A 21,535-nucleotide genomic window follows, 5' to 3' on the forward strand; every position below is an offset into this window, starting at 1 on the left:
CTATGTGAGGAAGACCCTGGGTTTGTATTGCCTACGAATGGCGCCTTTATGTGAGAAACCCCATAGGTCTGCGTTACCTGTGCGACGTACAATACTAATGAGTAGTACCACAATGTGTGGAACACCGTGAGTTTACGCTACCTTTGATTAATACCGCAACTTGAGAAATACCGTGGTTCTTACTTTCCTAGTGATAAGTACCATTATGAGAGACCGTTGACCTGGATATTGAACCCCTTTTAGACTACAAGAATCATCGATTCAGGGTTGTGCTTCGGAAGCAGTACCTTGGTCAGTCTATAGTTTCTGGGAAGGTGAGCCATTACTGGTCAGATCCACTGATTGTTTTAAAATTCATATTCATCCATTCATTCTTGATCATCAATTTTTTGAATTCTGGTCAGTGGATGAATTTTGTACTTTTAAATTGTCATTGCATTTCGTCTCATTTTGTACCATTAGGGGCCGATGACCTAGATGTTAGGCCCCTTTAAACAACAAGCATCATCGTAATCATCAGCTCATCGGCTAACCCCCCCCCCCCCCCTCACATGTCGCTCCTGTCTTATATACCTGCGGTCAGCCCTGTGTGATACATCAGTGACTTGAATCCCGTAGAATTCTCCAGATACGGAAATCTCTCAACCCATGGCTTAGACGTTTCCATATCCCTCGGGACCACAGCGACGGAGCAGCCAATTTCGGTATTTGCAGTGGTGACTGACTAATGAGCACCGGCCTGGTGACAGTCGAACGGCTCACACGCACTGGCACTGCCTCATTGGAGGTTGAAATGGTGGACAGAGAGGCCATTATGAACAGTGTGTGTGGCACGTGTTGGTCCACATTTTGAACACGACTGTGCCTACACAATTAAATAACATTTCACTGTTGCTTGTTTTGCCACTTGCGATATTTAGCCTACCATTCCCTTGAATCTAAGGTCATTCTGCAGTTAATCTGCAGTCTTTGTTTCCTTTTGAAAGCTCTTTGCCATTACAATCCCTGCCCTTATTTTGTTTTCAGACCTTCAATCCTTTATTACAAGAGTGCCAAGATATATATATATATATATATTTCTGCACCTAGCCTATCCTTTGGTCTTTCAGATGCACTTCCATCCTCTCTTTATCCCCAATTTCTATTACACTTTGTATTCTTTCCGTTGACCTTTATCACATAGCTCTTCCATTTTTACTAGTTTGCGGAGCTTCTGTTGTAGTTGCTGGGTGTTGTTTGCTGTGATAACCATGTCGTCAGCAAACCAAACAGATTATTGTGCGACCTCCATTGCTAACACTCTGTAACACTCAAATTTAGTTGCCAGGATTCCTTTATCATTTCTTCTGCTTCTTTTATTTCAGCATCTGGGTACAGTTGCTGGACAGGCGGCAGCAAAGACTAGAATTGGTGCTCCTCTCTGTAGATAATTTTACGGAACCTCCGCCCAACATGTACAACGTGGAAAACAATCTAAACCCTCCAACACCGGCCGTCCAGGTGCTCTACACGCAGCATTCGGATATCTGGATCAATGTACGTACAACCTGTGTTGTTATCGGTTTCCTGTTCCAGTCCATTATCCATTCCATAGTCCTCTGTCTCCCCAATTGCTTTTTCTCAATATTCATGTGTGAACTGGATCTGGTGGATGTTCAAACCTTTATAACTGACTACTCTTAACGGGAAGAACCACTGGAAGGAAAGCCAAAGATCAACATGAACACGTTAAAGAACAAGACAAGATCATCTCTGTTTGTCAATTTTAGTTTTTCTTAATCTGTTTCATTTTGTCCGCCAACCTTCCACTCTCACTCGGCGGTCCTGGACTGAAGTTCATACAACCTCAGAAGACCAACTGAGGAACACGGGGAATGGTGTACCATTCTTCCTGCAGCACTGTAGCAAGTGTAGTTAGTGATAGGATTGTTAGTGTCTGGGACGAAGTTGCCTTTCTAGTTCATCCCAGAAGTGTTTGATAGTCGGAGTTCTGGACTGGCCAGTCCATTTCCAGAGCCCTACCTTCCACCAACCCCAGTTTCTTGACTGAATAGTCATCATAGTGTCCTTCGGTTCATTGGGTCCTGGATTCAATTCCTAGCTGGGCTGAGGATTTTAGCCGTGTCTGGTTAATTCTTCTGGCTTGGAGTTGGGTGTTTGTAATAGTATTAGTAAACATATTCATTTGCATACAATATACAACACAATACACGAGCATCCACCATAAGAAATACAAAATATTTAATATATCCCTCCATGTAGGGTTGGCACTAGGAAGGGCATCCGGCCATAAAACTAGGCTTTGTCCACATTGTTTGTGGACATCAGACAATTGGGAAAAAGGCCAGAAAGAGAAAGAAGATTGTCCACAAACCACTCACCAACGGACCCTGTTTTATATCAGCAATCATGATCCTGCAGAAACGCAGTACACTCAACTCTCAATTTACCGGAATCGGATCAACCGTGTTGCGGCTTAACCGCGATATCAAAAACACTAAAAATGCATGAGAGTTAGGAGTCACAGTAATACAGAATTACAAAGGGTCGGGACAATGTTACTGAGTCGTAATAGCAGGGGTAGCGTGACCTCGAAGTTATTTTTAGTTGTGTCACCGGCCGCGAGCACTTGCTCTACTCCTCACCGCCCCACTCTCAGTCATAGTATTGTTTTTGTTCAGTACAGGTCAGTTCGCAAACGGTCGCTACCAAATGGAAGGGTGTCGTTTTGACATTCAACAGAAGTTGGATATTTACAAAATATAGAATGAGGTTCTACCGTTAAACAGCTGTGCGTCCAATATAACGTTGGTGATTCTACCGTGCGGGATATTTTACGCAACAAAGACAAATTTCTGTCATTTATTTGTTCATCCAATGCAGATAGTGGTACGGCAGACCGAAAAACTATGAAGAAATCTACGTTTGAGGAGCTTAACCAATGCATGTTGGAGTGATTTTCACAGCAGCGAGCTCAAGGGACTCCAGCAGTATCATTTATTTTCATTTTAACTGTACTTTCAGTATGCCTGTTTTGTTTTTAACTTTTTGCGGGTTTACCGCGATTTTACTTATCCAGTAAGCCTTAACCCTACATTATCCTGGTTAATCGAGAATTGAGTGTAATTATCTCCGAACTGGTTTCTGCCATAGATTTATATTGACTTTATTTACGTGGTGTGGCTCAGGATATGAAGCCTGCTATAATGCCAAACCAAACTGCATAGTACAAGTACACTTTATTCTTGATTCTATATCTAACTGGGTAAATTAAACTAGCTTAAACTGTAGCTTAAAAAGAGATAATTTTAAGTGAAAGACACATTCTTCATAGATACCATAACATTACCATAAGTTAAGTTATGTACTAATTTCTTAATTCTGTGTACCATTTAAAACATCCCTCTTTAAATATGTTTCAACTAGGTATTCTGGAATCATACATTTGCATGTGTGAATGAGTTACCATAACTTGTGAAAAATGAAATTGTTCTCCGTAGTGTTTTCTTTTTACATGTAGTCTGTCAATTGTTTCCTGTTTTTTCTGTTGTCTGTCTATGAAGTATATGAGCAAAAGTACTGTAGTCATTTGAGTCAGTTTTATTTTTTATCCAACCTATGTTGTGAAGAATTTTCCATGCATGGGTTGTGTAGTTATTTTTTAAGATGACGTATATGTATCCTTGCATTCCTAATATTTTGTTACATTATCACACAATTTTTTGTATTTTTCAAAGTTTCTGTAGCTGGATAATTTTTTTTCATTATACAGTATTTGTTAGCTTCATTTCTCCCTCTCATTTGTATGTCTTTGCTTTTCTGCTTGCTTATTTTAATTTCTTTTTATGTACTATACTAGCAAAACCCGGTAGATGTCCTGCCTATCTGTGCATATTTATTTACCCCTGTATATATAAAAATGGATGATTTATACGTAATCTAGAATCTATAATTTGTTGAAGAAAAATGTAGAAAAATGGAAGATAACTCATAATGATGAGATACCATTATTTTTATTGCTAGAAATTCATGATGAATTATATATATTTTTTAATTAATAATTCACATGAATGAACAATATCTTTTACTATTCCATTTGCTTTATAATAAATAGAGCCTGGATTTCCATGCACTATCAAATCTCAAAATATGCATGCATCCATGCACTGTCATATAGCAAAACATGCACGATAAACTGGAAATATGCACAATCAAAATTCACTTCCTTTTGAAACATTTGTACAACAACTAATTTCTCCAAATTGCCTTGATTTAAGCTCGTTTGTTTATCTGTCAGCACATCCTTAAGCACAGAAGTTCTACATCACAAGAAGTGACAGTGCATAGTTAATTGAAGACATTTGGGACAAAGTGAGGTCAAATTGTACGTCTTTTGCATTTTCACTACAATACGTCTTATACTTAAGCTTGACGAATCAAAATCAGGATTTGAACGGATCACTTTTTTCAACTTATATCTAGCTGCCGTGGCTGTACTTCTCCATGCGATGATGGCAGACACATTTGAATCTCCTCAATAACTGGCATTAATTGCCTGCTGCGTCCGACTCGTTGGCAGAACTGTCACCATACTGGCCTTCGGTTCAGAGGGTTCCGGGTTCGATTCCCGGCCGGGTCGGAGATTTTAACCTTAATTGGTTAATTCCAATGGCACGGGGACTGGATGTATGTGTTGTCTTCATCATCATGTCATCCTCATCATGACGCACATGTCGCCTACGGGAGTCAAATAGAAAGACCTGCCCCTGGCGAGCCGAACCCATTCTGGGATATCCCGGCACTGAAAGCCATACGACATTTCATTTCATTTCATTTCATTGCCTGCTGCGATAACAAAGTGACGAGTGAAAGTTCCCGGTAGGAAAATCCAGGATAACAATGGAAGAGGGTTCAGTGCAAAACCAGCTGTTAGCTCAGTAACGCAGCGTCACAGAAATGCGATACAAGTTTTATTTTATTCGTCTAACACAGACGAAAGAATGGGCCGTCAATGAGTAATGCACAGTTTGTGGTTTGATTTATAACAATGCATAACTGGGACAATTTAATCCCAAGAATTACACAGATCGACGTGGGGTCTTCCGGCTTATGTGAATGTTTACTCAAGCAGCAGATGAGAAAGTGTTTGGTTAATTGGATTATGTACTAATTTTGGTTGTCATGTAGGATGCCAGGAATACATTCTCTCCATTTCTCAGTAATAGACATTCTGTATAACGTGGAAAAAAGGCCCCAAATTCTGGAAACCAACATTCATAAAAGGCACTATCATGCAAGTTAGCATTATATATGCGCCAAAGTTACAAGAAAAGTCATATTATGCAATATTAAACATCCAAATATTTGCTATTAAATCCAAAATCTTCAAAATATGCATTATGCATGAATTTTGTACTAAAAAGGCCAAAACCTGCAAACATGCACGGAAAAAGAACGGTCATTTGGAATCATTAAGCCATAAAACAAATATTTGCAAAGTTTGAGAATTGTAACCAGCTTATTTAAAAACATGCATTTGCATGGAAATCCGGGTTCTGATAATAAATAAAGAATTGATTGTGCGGCCGAATGGCCATAATGCTTCATGTATTCTCTATATACGTGTAATTGAGCCAGCCCCGTGGTGTAGGGGTAGCGTGCTTGCCTCTTACCCGGAGGCCCCGGGTTTGATTCCCGGCCAGGTCAGGGATTTTTACCTGGACCTGAGGGCTGGTTTGAGGTCCACTCAGCCTACATGATTAGAATTGAGGAGCTATCTAACGGTGAGATAGCGGCCCCGGTCTAGAAAACCAAGAACAACGGCCGAGAGTATTCGTCGTGCTGACCACACGACACCTCGTAATCTGCAGGCCTTCGGGCTGAGCAGCGGTCGCTTGGTAGACCAAGGCCCTTCAAGGGCTGTAGTGCCATGGGGGGTTTACCTGTAATTGAACCAACTTAAAATAATTTAAACTAATGCAAAAATTTTCCATTTTCCCTGTGGTTATTTAATAGAGGATGGTTGCCTTAGTTGTACTTCCTCTTAAAACAGTAATCACCACCACCACTACTATGCCGATGGGGCTAAACTTCACCGGGCGAGTTGCATCCGGGAAATAGTGGGTTCAAGCTCCACTATCGGCAGCCCGGATGATGGTTTTCTGTGGTTTCCCATTTTCTCACCAGGCTGTTCCTCAATTAAGGCCATGGCCGCTTCCTTTCCACTCCTAGGCCTTTCCTACCCCATCGTCACCATAAGACCTATCTGTGTCGATGCAGTGTAAAACAATTTGTTAAAAAAAAGCGGGGGGGGGCTGAACTTGGACTAAAACGACATCTGGAGTGCACATATTCATCTCAGCGACCCCGAATACTATGTATTCTACATTAATATTGATAATATTGTTTTTTTACTCACCCCCTTTCAACCCCCACCTAGGGATGCTATTCGGGATGAACATTGACTTAAAAGGCATCTTGAGTGTCATAGTTCATCTCAGTGACCCCAAAAACTATGGATACGACAATATTGGTCGTTTTTGATTACTTTTACATTTCACCCCCTCCCCCAGGGGAGCAAGTCATATTTGCACCAAGTTTTGCTCATAAAACATGGTGGCATCTTCCCATCCTCCTATATACAGCAATTCTTACCATACTATTGTGATACAGAGTAAGTCGTCACCTAGCAACAATCCGTCCATCAACTTTGATCCAATCTTGCTGTGGCTTTGTAATTAAATGAATTACATAAAATTACTCATCATAATAAAACTGCCCATCAGATTTCATTCATACCACTTCCTAAACACTCAGAAATAATAAGAACAAATTGTAAAATTTTCAGCATAATCGGTCCACTAGATTTTGAGTCTATTAATCTCAAATGTACCAACATTCATTTTTATATGTATAGATTACTTTAATATTGGCAAAATCGTTCAAAATCTCAGCCTTCTCAATCTTTGGCTCTATAGTATGGTTCTGTTATTTTGCATTTAAGTTTTCTAGTCACTGGTTGTAAAGAAGTTAAATATTGCTGGTGAGCTGTTATTATTGTGCCTGGTTTAGTGAAAACAGAAGTTTTTATTATTTATGTATGTGTGTTGAACAGGTACATGATCTCCTGTACTTCTTCCCCACGAACTGCAGTGGCGATTCAAGTTCAGCCAGCGGCGAGATGCAGTTCATCTGGGCAAGTGAAGAGACGGGGTATCGACACCTGTACCTGATCACGGCGCACGTGGCGAGCATGAGCAACGGCGTGGAGGAAACGTTGGAGCGCATGGAAAGTGAGCAAGCGCCCCAACATACCCTCCTGAGTTCGACTCTTCACTTAGTGCGCAGTAAAGTCACGTTTTATAATCGTACATAGTAGACTGACTGATTTCTACCCCATACTCATGCTGTTAAAAGGCATGTTGCAAATAACAGGTGTAATTTACTGTACGAACACACCTTGTATTTAATACAGGATGCCTGAGAATTTTAGTATCCCAGGGGTAAAATTTATGTTATTTTCAAACTGCCAATAGATATCACTATGAGAGTTTTGTAATGTACTACTCTGAATTACCAAGCAAGGTTGTCTCCTGTAAGGAGCGTCTTCAGTGACTAACATAAACTATTTGGAAGTCCTGAGGGTCAGCTAAACAAGATAGAGGTTACATAGTTATATCTTTCATTAACTAGATATCGGAAAAGAAGCTGGTTGGGTAGCGCTGTTTGTTGCAGAATCAACTGCTAGCACAATCAGTTGGCTCTATGAGTCTTTGAATGTAAAAAAGTTTCATGTCTGAACCCTTTATGCAAGATAAGATTGCAATGACGGTTGAAGTGATATTTAATCCTTAAGATTATTGTTATTAGTACTACTTTTATCATATATATGCAAATAATTTTTGCACACTTATTTTAGAGAAGGACATTTTAAAAAAAAATTTAAATATATATATATTTTGTTAACCCATTGGCGCCGACTTACGGAACTGTTCCGTACACCGCGAGTTCGGACTGATAGCCACCATACAGAATTGTTCGGTACTAACATATAAACACTAGTCATTCAAGTTATTGACAAGAGATGAGTCTTGCAGCACAGGCCGATTACTCCTTGAAGGTCAGGGAATCTTCTAAATAAAATGCACCCTACTAAGTTCATAGAATGCTGTATAAAAAGACAAAATATGATTTGCATGTCTTGTAGTAAACAAACCTGGCTGGTGGTAACAAAGATATCCTGAGGTGGCTAGAAAGTGATAATTATTTTTCATTGGAAGACAATTTCATTCTTACAAAGATGATGATAGTTATAGTGAAAATTATTCTAGTAACGATGGCAATATGAACTATGGAAATGAAGACCGTGATGAAGGATTCATGAGTTGGAGCTTCAGCATGGAGTTGGTTGGTCAAACATTTCCAATACACTGAGGACAGTTCCATTCACTGATGTTCGGGGAAATATATGGGGCTATTTTCCGGTTCCTATCCCTCCAACAGAAAGAAATAAAGCATCCTTCTAGGCACTGTAAAGTGTGCATGTCTTATAAATTAAGGTCAGAAGTCAGGTGACTGTGTGAAAAACGTGGTGTGCCACTTCATCTGCAGAGCTGTTTCAAAAAATATCACACAATGATTCACTATTGAAGACTGAAAAACAGTTACTGAGCATTTAGGCATTGATCTGTGATAGGAGCAGCTTTCTAAAAATGTAAGATTTTGAATAATTCTCAGTAAAACAAGTAACTGCATAATTCTCAAAAATAAATGGAGTTTTCTGTCCCTGCACGTTCACGGTCAACAGATTTCATTTAGAAAATAAATTTTTTTAGTTACTGTCACGATCATCGGTTACCATTTAACAGGCACACAAATGGCCAAAATACCTAAATAGGACAGAGCTGATGTATCAGCGTTGTGAGCGTTCTCACCATAACCTCCCACGCCAATAGATCAGCGCACTGAATGCAAAAGGGTTAAACCTCTGGCCAAAACCAAAATGTGCCTGGGTGGCTCCAGCGACCCCATAAATAACTGGTCTTGATGTAGCTTTTTGAGTTGGTGCCGTATAGGCGACATGTGCGTCTATGAGAGTGAAGCCCTACATATGACAAATTAATTCTAGTGCTGAAGACTGCACGCACACACACACACACACACACACACACACACACACACACACACACACACACAGACCCAGCCCCCGAGCCATTGGAACTAACCAATGAGGGTTAAAATCCCCAACCCAGCTGGTAATCGAACCCAGGACCCCCTGGACTAAAGGCCAGCATGCTAATCATTTAGCCTTGGAGCCAGCCAGTATTTATATTGAAAATTGTAAATACAGTGGAAGCTCAATTACCTGTTCCCAGAAACTGTTTTCTCAGGTTATTCGTTCAAATTACTAGGTCCCGTTAGCATCCTAATTAAATCATATTCTAAAAATCCTGCGTTATCCGTTCCTCAAAGAAACTATTTCCGGATCATCCATCCAGAAATTTCAGTCCTATCAGCACTAAATCCTTGATCAAGCGTTTTTCAAGAAACTGTACCTCGCGAAAGGACTGCTACAGCTTACCTATGGATCTTGGCATTAATGTCCCGTCATTGCTGTAATTAGAGCAAGTGCTGCAATGGAAAAACTGTCGGCGGTGAACTTACATAAGGGACCATCTTAGCATCGCATTCAGGTGGTATTATTTAGGGAATCCTTGGAAATCATAAAGCAGAGAGTGGCCACAACAAGTGGAAAGAGACAGAGCACAATTCGACAGTCGATTGTTGTTTGGCTTGGCGTTGTTAGATTTTTTGAAGAGTTTGGCATATCAAAGTTGTTGAACTGAAAGAAGTTTTCACGGGAAATTGACGAAGTTCCTCCGGTAAAACTGAATTTATAGTATAGAGATTTTTAACTCGAGTACTGGCAATTAATGTTTGAAGCCGACCCTGTGATCCTACTTGCCTGCCTCTCACTCAGAGGCCCCAGGTTCAATTCCCGGGCAGGTCAGGCATTTTTACATAGATAAGAGGTCTGATTCCCAGGTCCACTCAGTCTACATGATTACCTATAATTGAGGAGCTATCTAATGGTGAGATGGCAATCCCGGTCTAGAGAGCCAGGAATAACGGGCTGACGCTGCCCGCTATTTGTGTTTACACTAGGACTTCTTCAATGCAAGATGTTTTGTGTTCTTTGCTAAATGACGATATTGAAAGAGAAATGTACTGTGATAATGATTTATGTAGTGAAAGTGAGAGTTCATGTGAACCTAGTGATGATAATAATATAAATAGTGATAAAGTCAACAATGGTATTCTCGATATTGTTTTACCGGCAACGAGTGGTGGTGACGGAACTTCACACTACCATAAATTCCCCAAATTTGTAGATTCTGTTCCTATCCCCGATAAACTACAATTTACCGAGCGAGTTGGCCGTGTGGTTAGGGGAGCGCAGCTGTGACCTTGCATCCGGGAGATAGTGGGTTCGAACCCCACTGTTGGCAGCCGTGAAGATGGTTTTCCATGGTTTCCCATTTTCACACCAAGCAAATGGTGGGGTTGTACTTTAATTAAGGTCATGACCGTTTCCTTCCCATTTCCAGCCCTTGCCTTTCTCATCATCGCCATAAGACCTATCTACATCGGTGCAACATAAAGCCAATTGTAAAAATTAAAAAAATACAATTTACTAGAGAAACAGATTTGAAAATATATATTCCTGACAACTTTACGGAACTTTCTTTGAATTAATTTTTTCGAATGACTTTTATAGTTTTTAAGAAAATTACTTTTCTGTCTGTCTATTTCTTGTTTATATGCATGAGATTTTAGAACACTGTGGGGAAAGCCAGGTAATCTAACTAAGACAGTAAAAGAGTTAAGTAGAAGGAGGGAGGGGTTTCACATGTAGCATGGCAGGTAGTGCTTGCAACACTTACTTTTATTGCATATGTCATTTCGGTAATTATTTTGTAGTGTGGCACACTTTGACATGCACGAAATGTACTCTGTTTACCGATATGCTTCATGAAACATATGCTCTGTGCTCACCTGAAATGGGAGGAATTTTAGTACTAGGATTTCAATTTTGTACGCCAGTCGGTTCAGGATACTGTAGCGCATAATAATCAACGTAAAGACACTACATTATCCAGGTATGATGATCGGATGCGGCTCTGTGATACGCCGCCATTACTATCAAGGTTGCATGTGAGTATCCGACACATTAGTATTATACTACGGTAGCACACCGTGCTAGGTTATCAAGCAAGAGAGCTTAGCCGGCTACACGCTCCATAGGCTAACACAGAAGTTGCTCACAACTGAACTTGCATTTCTTTGTCAGTTTTCCGGTGAGCCTTCACTGGAAGGAAATAAAATACGCTGAAGATCGATTTCTGTTTCAGAACAGTTTGTCCTCTTACAATTTGCATAACTTATTTTCAGACACTCAGTATATTAAAATCTTTATCCACTCACATGAAAATGCTTTTCAGCCTCAGCAAAAAATAAATTGTTAATAAATTAAAAATATAGAAACTTGCAGAACCAATTCAGCAGTATTAATGTCACTGTTTGGGTCATCAGTCCCTAGACTGGTTTGATGCAGCTCTTCATGCCACCCTGTCCTGTGCTAATCTTTTCATTTCTTCATCACTACATCATCACATCCTACATCTAGTCTAATATGTATGTCATATTCATACCTTGGTCTGCCCTTGTCATTCTTACTTCCTGTACTTCCTTCGTAAACTAACTGAACAATTCCTGGTTGTCTTAAGATATGTTCTATCGTTCCATCTCTTCCTCTGGTCAAATTTTGCCAAATTGTTCTCCTCTCACCAGTTTGATTCATAGTCCCTTCTATTGTGATTCGATCTAACCATCACATCACGCCTTCAGCATTTTCTCTTGAAACACCACATATTGAACACTTCTATTCTCTTTCTTTCCGAACTTGTTACTATCCATATTTCACTTCCATACAAAGGCATGCTCCAGACAGTAGTTTTCAAAAACATCTTTCTTATTCCTGTATCAATGTTCAAAGTCAGCAAATGTATTTTCTTAAGATAAGCCTTCCTTGATTGTGCTAGTCAGCATTTTATGTCATTCATAATTTTCCCTAGTTAGTTTCTCTACTACCCAAGTAAAAATATTCACCTACTTCCTTTAACACTTCATTTCCTAATCATATATTTCCTGCATCACCTGACTTCATTTGACTGCACTTCATTACTTTTCGTTTGAATTTATTTAATTTCATCTTGTACGCCTTCTCCAAGACTGTGTTCATACCTTTCGGCAATTTCTCCAGATCTTCTGCAGATGGATAAAATAGCAGTATCATTGGCAAATCTCATAGTATTGATTTCTTCTCCTTGAATTGTGATTCTTTTCCAAATTCCTCTTTGATTTCCTTTACCACCTGTTCTCTATATAAACATTGACAAGGAGAGGGGACAACTCGTCATCATCCTCATCATTTTACAGTTCCAGTTTCCTGGGTACTGATGGTGAGCCTCTTTCACTCTGTCTTATGGAAATATGTCCTGTTGTTGATAACATCCTCCGCCGTCCTTCACTGATCTGTAATGTCCATCTTTACAATGTCCATCCGGTGGGTTCGTGGTCTTCCCACCATCCATTTTCCTGCCACATGTCTCTCCAAGTTAACATAAGCTGTCCTTATAGGCTCCATCCTCATTACAAGTCCAAACCACCTCAATCTGTACATGCTGACCCGATATAACAATGACGTCTCAATCCCAGCTTCCTTTCTAACAGTGTCATTCCTTAACTTGTCCAATTTTATTTTTAGAATTGTGAACCTTAGGAACTCTATCTCAGGTGCCTGCAACCTTGATGAGTCTTTAGTGGGGGTGCAGATTTCAATACCATAGGTTAAGATTGGTATGAAGTACTGGTTGAACGTACACCAGCTTTGATTTTCTTGGTACTCGGGGTCCCAGAGGAGTGTTCATATTTGCTGGTAAAAATGAAAGCTCTTCTGCACTCTATTTGCCACCTCCTTTGTGGTTAGTATATCTCGAGATATTACACTACCGCACTACCAAGGTATGTAAAGTTTTCCACACTTTCCAGTGGATAGTTTCCTAGCATTATGTTTGCAGGTCATCCCTCTCTGTTTATTGCCATCACTACTATTTTGGATTTGCTTATCTTAGATTGAATTACTGAAACTTAACCTTCCATTCATGGAGTCTGAACTGTACTTGTTCCTCAGTTTCTCCTCAGATCATAACGTCATCAGCTAAAGCTATTGCATTTAGTTCACCAGAGGTTTTCTTGATGTTCTGCATTATGTCATCCATGGCGACACAACTCATCGATATGATTATTATTGCTAATATTGATGCTTTCATGGTCCGTAACTTGTAGACATAATATGGGCGTTTGGGCGTATGCCATGTGAATAAAACAAGGTGAAACTCTTTATGCTTTCCAGTCCTCACAATATTTCCCCGTACACTGTTAATTTTACTCTGTAAAATATTTTAGTATTCCACTATAGGCTGTTAAAAGGGTGTAGAAGTCAGTGTGTCCTGTTGAGTATTTCTCCTATAAGAACATAAAGAAAGTAATTAAATTGAAATAACAAATAACGTAGTTCAACCTATTCAATACAAGTAAATAAGAAATGTAGTGTTACATTCCTATTTAATTATAAGCGGAAGCGGAACCGGTTTCGACCCCAATCTGGGTCGTCATCAGCCGAATAAAATGCAAAAACAGTGCATAGGTAAATAAGAAATTAAAGAATGAGTCTTTCACAAAAATAGTTGAAGAAGCAATATAAGATAATGGAGATTGGCACTGAGCGATTTTAAATCGTAAAATGTAGAAGAAGTAGAAGGTCAGTCACTTATACGAAGTAAGGCGCAATCTTCTGAACAGTAGCACAACACACGCAAAGTTCGGCAATGTGTCTCAAAATGTTTACGAGAAGTGGTGAACAGTTAAGTGAGCCAGCCTGCATATACTATCAGGCGCGAAGTTACAACACAATTTAATACATATGAAGTCCCAAAATTGTGTAGAAGTCAAAGACAAGTGGCTTGATTGAAGCAAATTGCTAGCTCCTGAAGATCAGCGCAACATACTCAATGTCGGGCACTATGCTACCAAATGCCAACGGAACTTGGTGAATAGCTTAATGATCCAGTCTGTAATTGTTTCGGTTGCAAAAATGTATATATAATACAATTTAATATAATTGAAGTATGTAACTGGGATCTTGTAGATTCTTTAGAACAGTTGACGTAAAAAAAATTGTACTTCTTCTAGATTTTATTATTAAAAATTGCGCAGTGCCAATCCCCATTATCTTATATTGCTTCTTCAACTATTTTTGTGAAAGACTCATCCTTTAATTTCTTATTTACTCTTATTTACCTATGCATTGTTTTTGCATTTTATTCAGCTGATGATGACCCAGATTGGGGTCGAAACCGGTACTGCTTCCGCTTATAATTAAATAGGAATGTAACACTGCATTTCTTATTTACTTGTATTGAATAGGTTGAACTATGTTATTTGTTATTTCAATTTAATTGTGATACAGTTCAATACGGAACATCATGAAATTTTTATCTTTAAATAAAGAAAGTAGACTGTGTAATTTGAAATATATTATTCATAAGTCATCTAAAGAGAGGCATGAGAACATTTGACTGTTTGAGATTTAAGAATTCATTTCTTGTTTGTCCAGGTGTGTTCCTGCAACCTCGCGTGGGCCAAAAGATCTCTCTGACGTCCGGCGAGTGGGAGGTGCTGGGCCGCTCCATATGGGTGGACGCCAAGCGCCAGCTGGTGTACTTCCTGGGGCTGCGAGAGAATCCCCTTGAGAAGCACCTCTATGTAGTGTCCCTGCTGCAGCCAGGCGAGGTGCGACTGCTCACTTTGCCAGGATACTCCTACAGCGTGGATTTCAACAAGGTGGTGTACAATTTTCTCTTTCTACTGGCAGAAGTGTTTCAAAGAGCATAATTTAATTAGTTTCATTCCACCTCTTTTAAGTTTCCATCTCATTTTGTAAGGAATGTGTGGGCATCATAACGTGCTGGTTGTGGCCACCATTTATGTCCAAGAGAGGATTGACCCCGCTGCACCACATTCTGGAAAAACCTTGCCAGAACGTCCGCTGTTGCCTGAATTTCTTTGACGTGACCTCTGGCATGTTTGTATAGTCCCCTTGGTTATCAGTTTCTTCGACTAGGTCCGAATAGTGGACTTGTTCATGGGGTATCAGCCTCCAAACTTTCCCAGAAATTTGTGTCGACTGACTTTATTGACAGTTTTCCAATAAATGCGAAAATAAACAGAGCATACCGATTCATTTTCCAACGATCCTGTCTGAACTTACATGCACACTGCAGTGCACTAACACTTAACAACAACTACTACCTGTGACAGGGAGACTTCTGTGAATGTAATTCCAGAGAAAATTAAGACAATTCTTTATAGATGGTCTTCTAGAGAAGTTCCACTGAAATCTCTTACAAACAATGTAAAGCTAGCATTCATAATAAGCTGATGATGCTATTTCTGTTTCTTCCCCAGGAATGTTCCATGTTTGTTGCAGTCTATAGCAATATCCAGAAGTGTCCTGCATGCCAAGTGTTTAGGATATCACACACAGACTGGACAGTGGAAGGTGTGACGCTTACACCTGTCGGTCATCTGCTCGAATCAACAGGTAGGGATAATTTTAGGCATGTTGGCCTTTCCATTTGCCTTTCTCATTTATTTAGTCCAATGACAGTACAATCTTGCTAGCTTTCTTTCAATACAGGAATTCCATCAGTGTAGATTTATATAATTGGTTTTAAGGTTGATTGTTCAAAAGTACTTAGATTTGGGGCATTAATCTCTGTTAAATCTAGTAAAGGATTACATAAACCTGAAAGTACAAGTATTTAAGGAATACATATAATGAATGAAAACTCCCCTTTTTACAGGGGCTTCTTGCTTTATGTCATATGATTAGATTGTCAGCAGATATGGAGAGTTTTAGTTAAAAAATGTATTTATAAAACAAGCATCTTTCCTTAGAATGACCTGCAACTCTTATACTTCGCTCAATGCAGCAATCTGTGTTCAGCCTATGGAGCATGAATGAATGAGAAAGGTTGTTGTTGCAAATGAAGTCTGAGGAATTGAAATTCTTAAATGCTCCAGTTAAAAAAAGCTAAAGAAGTAAGCGGAAAAGAAAATTAGCGTTTGCATCTCCAAAGACTGTAAAAAGTATTCTTCTTAGTCACAGAACTCGTATCTGAGTATCATGACGTCATGCTTGCCTTATTATTCGATGCAGTCCACCAGCCGTCGCCATTGTCTGCAGTCTTCTGCTTTCTGGATTGTTACTCGAGAAAAGTAGTTAGAGAGACGTAAAACATAGGAGATTATTATTGAATAAAATATGTTGTGTTTCTTACTACTAATACCATATTTACACAAATAATCCCCGCATATATATTTTTTTTCATTCGAGGCACGAAATTCGGGTGCAGGTTTTATTTCCGTCAAGGTTGCCAACACGCTTCTGGTTCACCTAGTTTTCGATGCTGAGTGTACAGTTATGCTTTGTGCAACCGTAGATGGAAGAAAACTGTCCTCATATGTCATATTTAAACAGAAAACAATTCAGACTTTTAATTCTAAACTGACTTTACATTTTTTTAAATAGTACCGTATTTTACGAGTAATTTAAATTCAAAATTTCTCCACGTCACGATAGAACGCGTCTTCCGGAACGTGCAGGGGTAGCTTTCCGCACTTTCACTTGCTTCAGTGTGTCTATAGTGTGTTTCAAGTTGAAAATAGAGTGAAATCGTAATTCTTTTGTATTCAGCGTTTTAAGGAAAGACACAATTTCACGTAGCAGGCAGTACGTGGAGAAGCAGAAGCCGCAAAAACTGGTGAGGGTTGGCATTTCTGAATTACGAGATGGCTATTAATTCAAAATCACATAATTGGAAGTCCGATTTCTGTATTACAATGACTTCAAATTAACGAGGTTTTACTGTATCGCAAAACTAACATCAGATTTTGCCAGTGTGTCTATTTCAAGTGTTTACATTGCACGAAAAGAATTATCCACCATTGGTCGTGTTACTGTCCAGTAAAAAGAGACCCCGTGTGAGAAGTGTTTTAGGCCCTTATTCACCAATGTCGGTAACTTTTGCTGTTATCTTCAATTTTCAAAACTCAGATATGTCATTATTTCGGATAACGCTCACTTCCGTATTCACCACAGAATTTATTATCTCGGTTTACCAAAACTAAGTTTTCGTTTCAATCTCAGTTTGAACTGCATTTTTTCATACTGACATACAGGAAACAAATGACTACGTGCTGCCGCCACTATCGAATTGTAAACAAGTTTTTTGATTCCATCCAGGATTTGCAAATAATTTGCATAAATTATGTCGGCTATTGAGCAGAAACAGAGAAAGAAGCCTAATATGACTTTCTGAGAGAGTGAATTGTTATTGAACTTGGTGGCAGAAAGCATTAACAAAGGGAATAAGAAAAACCAATTATAGCCTACACATTGTACGTCACTCAAAAAATAAGTCAGTATTCCTTCATTCTTCATTAAAAGTCACCCAGTCGTGTACTGTACAAAATATTAGCTATAATCGAGAATTCATTTTAGGCCTACCTATGTGTTGGGAATTCCAGGTTATGTTTGGAAGCTTTAGATAACCTAAAATGTGTCGGACGTTTATTAATTGCATAATCTTGATCATATTACTCGCCGCCTACGGACGTTGGACGTGGAGTGTGACGAACTTGTAAGTAATTTAAGAGAGGAATCTAGTGATGCAAGAGACAATGAATCTTCGAATCGAGCCTATTGCAAGTTCAGATTAATGAAATACCTGTCGTGTAAGTAGACCTACTTGCTCATTTTCATGGAAAATATATTTCATAGCAGTGATATTTGCGTAAAGACCACGTGGACCTCGCAGGGTGATACGAAATATTTGTTTAAGTTACTCTTCCGATGAAAGGAATTTTAGTTCATTTCATTTTTTTCAAAATGAGTCTTTCTAAAATGAGGGTGCGGGCATTATTCGACGGCGGGGATTATTCGGGTAAATACGGTAATTATTATTATTCGTATAGTATTATTAAAGAAAGCTTCAGTAGACGTCAGTCTCCCCAACCAGAAATCAGGTCTCAGATTCAATTCACAAAGAAATTTGGCATTTTTAGCATGGGTAATTCTGCACAAAGAACTGTAGCTTAGGTGTTCACCTTCCAACATGTTACCAGAAAAACCTGTTAATTTTTTTCCCCGCAGTGCCCGAGGGTGAGTTCTACTGTCCAGAGCTGTACACGCACCAGATCTCTTCAGGGGAGCTGCTCTATGCCATGGTATTCAAGCCTCATGGATTCCAGCAGGGAAAGAAGTATCCCACCGTGCTCAACATCTATGGGGGTCCTGAGGTGCAGCTAGTGTCCAACACTTTCAAGGTAAGCATCATTACTGTTCGGAGTTATGAGCTCTTCATTTTTTAAATATTCAAGTTTTCACTGTACAAAGTATAAAGTTGCATTTTGAAGCCTAAAAGCATGAACTATTATGTCCAGCTCGCATTTCTTTTTTTTTTCTTTTTTTTTTAAGTACACGTGTTTAACAGCAGTTTATATTAGGTCATATATAGATAAATAGGGTTGCGAACAGAGTCGCAAAGAGTCGAACTCTAGAACTGACACTAATGCTATTTATCAACTGTTTTTGGAACTGTTTGGATTTACAGTTGCATGTCCCTCCCGTGATATCCCTTGATAACTTGTGGTATGATAAATACAAGAAAAAGGAGAAACCATTAAATATTGTTTCACATTACCATAGTTATTGTTCATGTAGCATTTTGGCATTGATTATGATGATGATAATAATAATATAATAATCTGACATAAAACAGAAAAACGAGCGAGTGCTTAGAGTATGATTTTACAATGAATATTTTACCAATTTTTGTGCATCATGATAGCAGGCTGCACAGTCTAGGGGTAGTGTACCCAGAGGTCCTGGGTTTTTTCCTTGATCGGAGGACTAGTTTGAGGTCCACTCAGCCTACATGATTTCTGTTGAGGAGCTATCTGACTGTGAGGTAGCAGTCCTAGACTAGAAAGCCAAGAATAGTGGGTAAGAAGATTTGTTGTGCTGACCAGGTGTCACTTCGTAATTTGCAGGCCTTCAAGCTGGGCAGTGGTTGCTTGGTAGGCCAATGCCCATCAGGGCTGTCATGCCAAAGTCTTTTGTGCAATATATTCTGGCTGAATAAACTTTTAAATAATTGTGAACTGAACTAATAATATTATTGGCTTTACGTCCCACTAACTACTTTTACGGTTTTCGGAGACACCTTATTGCTGGAATTTAGTCCCTCGGAAGTACTTCTGTGTGCCAGTATATCTACCGACACGAGGCTGACATATTTGAGCACCTTCAAATACCACCGGACTGAGCCAGGATCCATCCTGCCAGGTTGGAGTCGTAAGGCCAGCGCCTCAAGCGTATGAGCCGCTCAGCCCAACTATAGACTAATATATATATATTATGACTCATTTTTGAAAAATTGTTCATAATATCAATAATGTATTTTGACAGAAACTTAAATAATCACCAATATGAACTTACAGAAAAAAACAGTGAGAGCATAAAGTATATAATTACAACCATTTTTAATAGTTACTGTTAATAATAATAAAAATACAGTAATATATTGTTCATAAATTGCAATATTACAACTTTTTTTTGTCTATGTCATAGACTCATTGTACGGTATTTAAACTATACCATTACGCTCATCATCTTCGTTAATGATACTTCATTGTACAGCTCTCTTAAAATCCCACAGAGAAAATGAGCGTAAACATGCATCGTATTATTCATGTTATCTTTACGCACTTCGCCGTGCATGCGGCCCCTTAATGAACATCAGGTTAGCTTGAAGTCACAATGCTTCACGTAAACTGACCCCAGAGTTCAGAGTCAATGGAGTCAACAGTCTCGAGTTCAAGTTTCAGCTGCACTTATCTCCATGTGATAGTATAAAGACATTGACATGTCAGCATCAGAAGAAGGAGCAACAGAAAGAGAAGACAAGGTCAAACATGAAAGCACAAAAGGACTAGAAGAATCTCCACACCTTGAAATAGGTAGGTTCTCTATTCGTCAGTCCCAGATAAATATTGTCTATGTCATCGTTAACAAGATAAATATTTGGGATATACTCCACTTTGTGTGACATGTATTTCAAAAACTTTTTCAGTCGAATCTGTATGAAACTTTGTTTTGCTGGATTCCAAAAAATAGAGTTTTATTTCATCAAGCTAAAGGAATATACAAACAAAAGTAAAACTTACTTAGACTTCAAGAATTTCTAATTATAAAATCAATGTTTTTTTGTATGAGAAGTGAAAGTTAAATTGCTAGTTACTGTTATTCTTAAGTCATTAATTTCATTTACTTGCTCCATTTGAGAGTACATGAAATTTATTTTCTCTTTTCTCACTGAAAAAGTGATCTTCCTTCATTTATTGGTATTGAAGGGCAATTTGAAAATTTTGCATTGAAGTTCTTGATCATGTATTCGGGAATGACAATTTTACCCAGTTGCCTTGGCTTAGCGGCCTGAGTTCAGGATCCGTCACTAATGTGTTGATATTTGAACACACTTTTGCTATTGTTATTGACATGCACGTATTCCACAGGGTATGAGGCAGCTTCGAATGCACATGCTCGCTGCTCAAGGCTACTGCGTCGTGGCCATCGACTCGAGAGGTTCGCAGCATCGAGGACTGCACTTTGAGAGTCACCTTAAGGGCAGAATGGTAAGAAATGCAGATAATTATCCTTCATGTTAGGAGTAGTGTGTTGTGTATGGTGCAAAATCTGGAACATAAGTAAATATCACTTAACTATAAATACCTGATCTGTAACTAGGTTTGGGATTGGCTAAAAAACCTGAAAAGCCAAGAAATCTCTCAGAATTCAATTTAAATAGAAAAGGGAATCTTTGTGGTTAGAGAAATTATTGTTCTTAATATCTTGATGCATTAAGCATACTCACTTCTGCAGTGTACATTTTAGAACCTGGAAGTCAGTGATACCTTTTTCAAATAGAGCTGTGGGCACAATATACCTGTCTATTTCGCTTCACTTAGTCTGAAACCAAACTCTTCACTTAAAAAAAAAAAAGCAATATAAAATACAAAATATCTGTACTGATCTTTAGAGCAAATGCTAAAAATTCCTTCCATTAGCATCCAAACACTTCTATTTGCATCTTAGTAGGTTCATGTGTACACATACCAATTCTGTGGTATTGATATATTGGATGTAATTTATGATGTTAGTGTTGAGTTCCTTAATAGCATGGCGATTCTGTTCATATATTCTTCCCTTCAAATATTCCCATACTTAAAAGTCTTCTTTGACAGGTCTGTGCCCAATATTTTCCTCCTCTACCAAGCTCGATAGCTGTAG

The 21,535-nt window shown here is 38.9% G+C and overlaps 1 protein-coding gene across 1 annotated transcript in view; it reads left to right on the plus strand.

The window, feature by feature from the left end:
- Positions 1 to 21,535, plus strand: part of LOC136884341 (dipeptidyl peptidase 9) — a 143,145-nt gene that overhangs the window by 46,336 nt on the left and 75,274 nt on the right. The window contains exons 9-14 of the mRNA XM_068229935.1: positions 1,365 to 1,536; positions 7,115 to 7,292; positions 14,738 to 14,964; positions 15,589 to 15,724; positions 18,338 to 18,510; positions 20,761 to 20,880. Of these exons, the coding sequence (XP_068086036.1) occupies positions 1,365 to 1,536; positions 7,115 to 7,292; positions 14,738 to 14,964; positions 15,589 to 15,724; positions 18,338 to 18,510; positions 20,761 to 20,880 (1,006 nt within the window). The remainder of the gene's footprint in view (positions 1 to 1,364; positions 1,537 to 7,114; positions 7,293 to 14,737; positions 14,965 to 15,588; positions 15,725 to 18,337; positions 18,511 to 20,760; positions 20,881 to 21,535) is intronic.

Source organism: Anabrus simplex, chromosome 12 (assembly GCF_040414725.1).
Source record: "Anabrus simplex isolate iqAnaSimp1 chromosome 12, ASM4041472v1, whole genome shotgun sequence".
Lineage (NCBI taxonomy): Eukaryota > Metazoa > Arthropoda > Insecta > Orthoptera > Tettigoniidae > Anabrus > Anabrus simplex.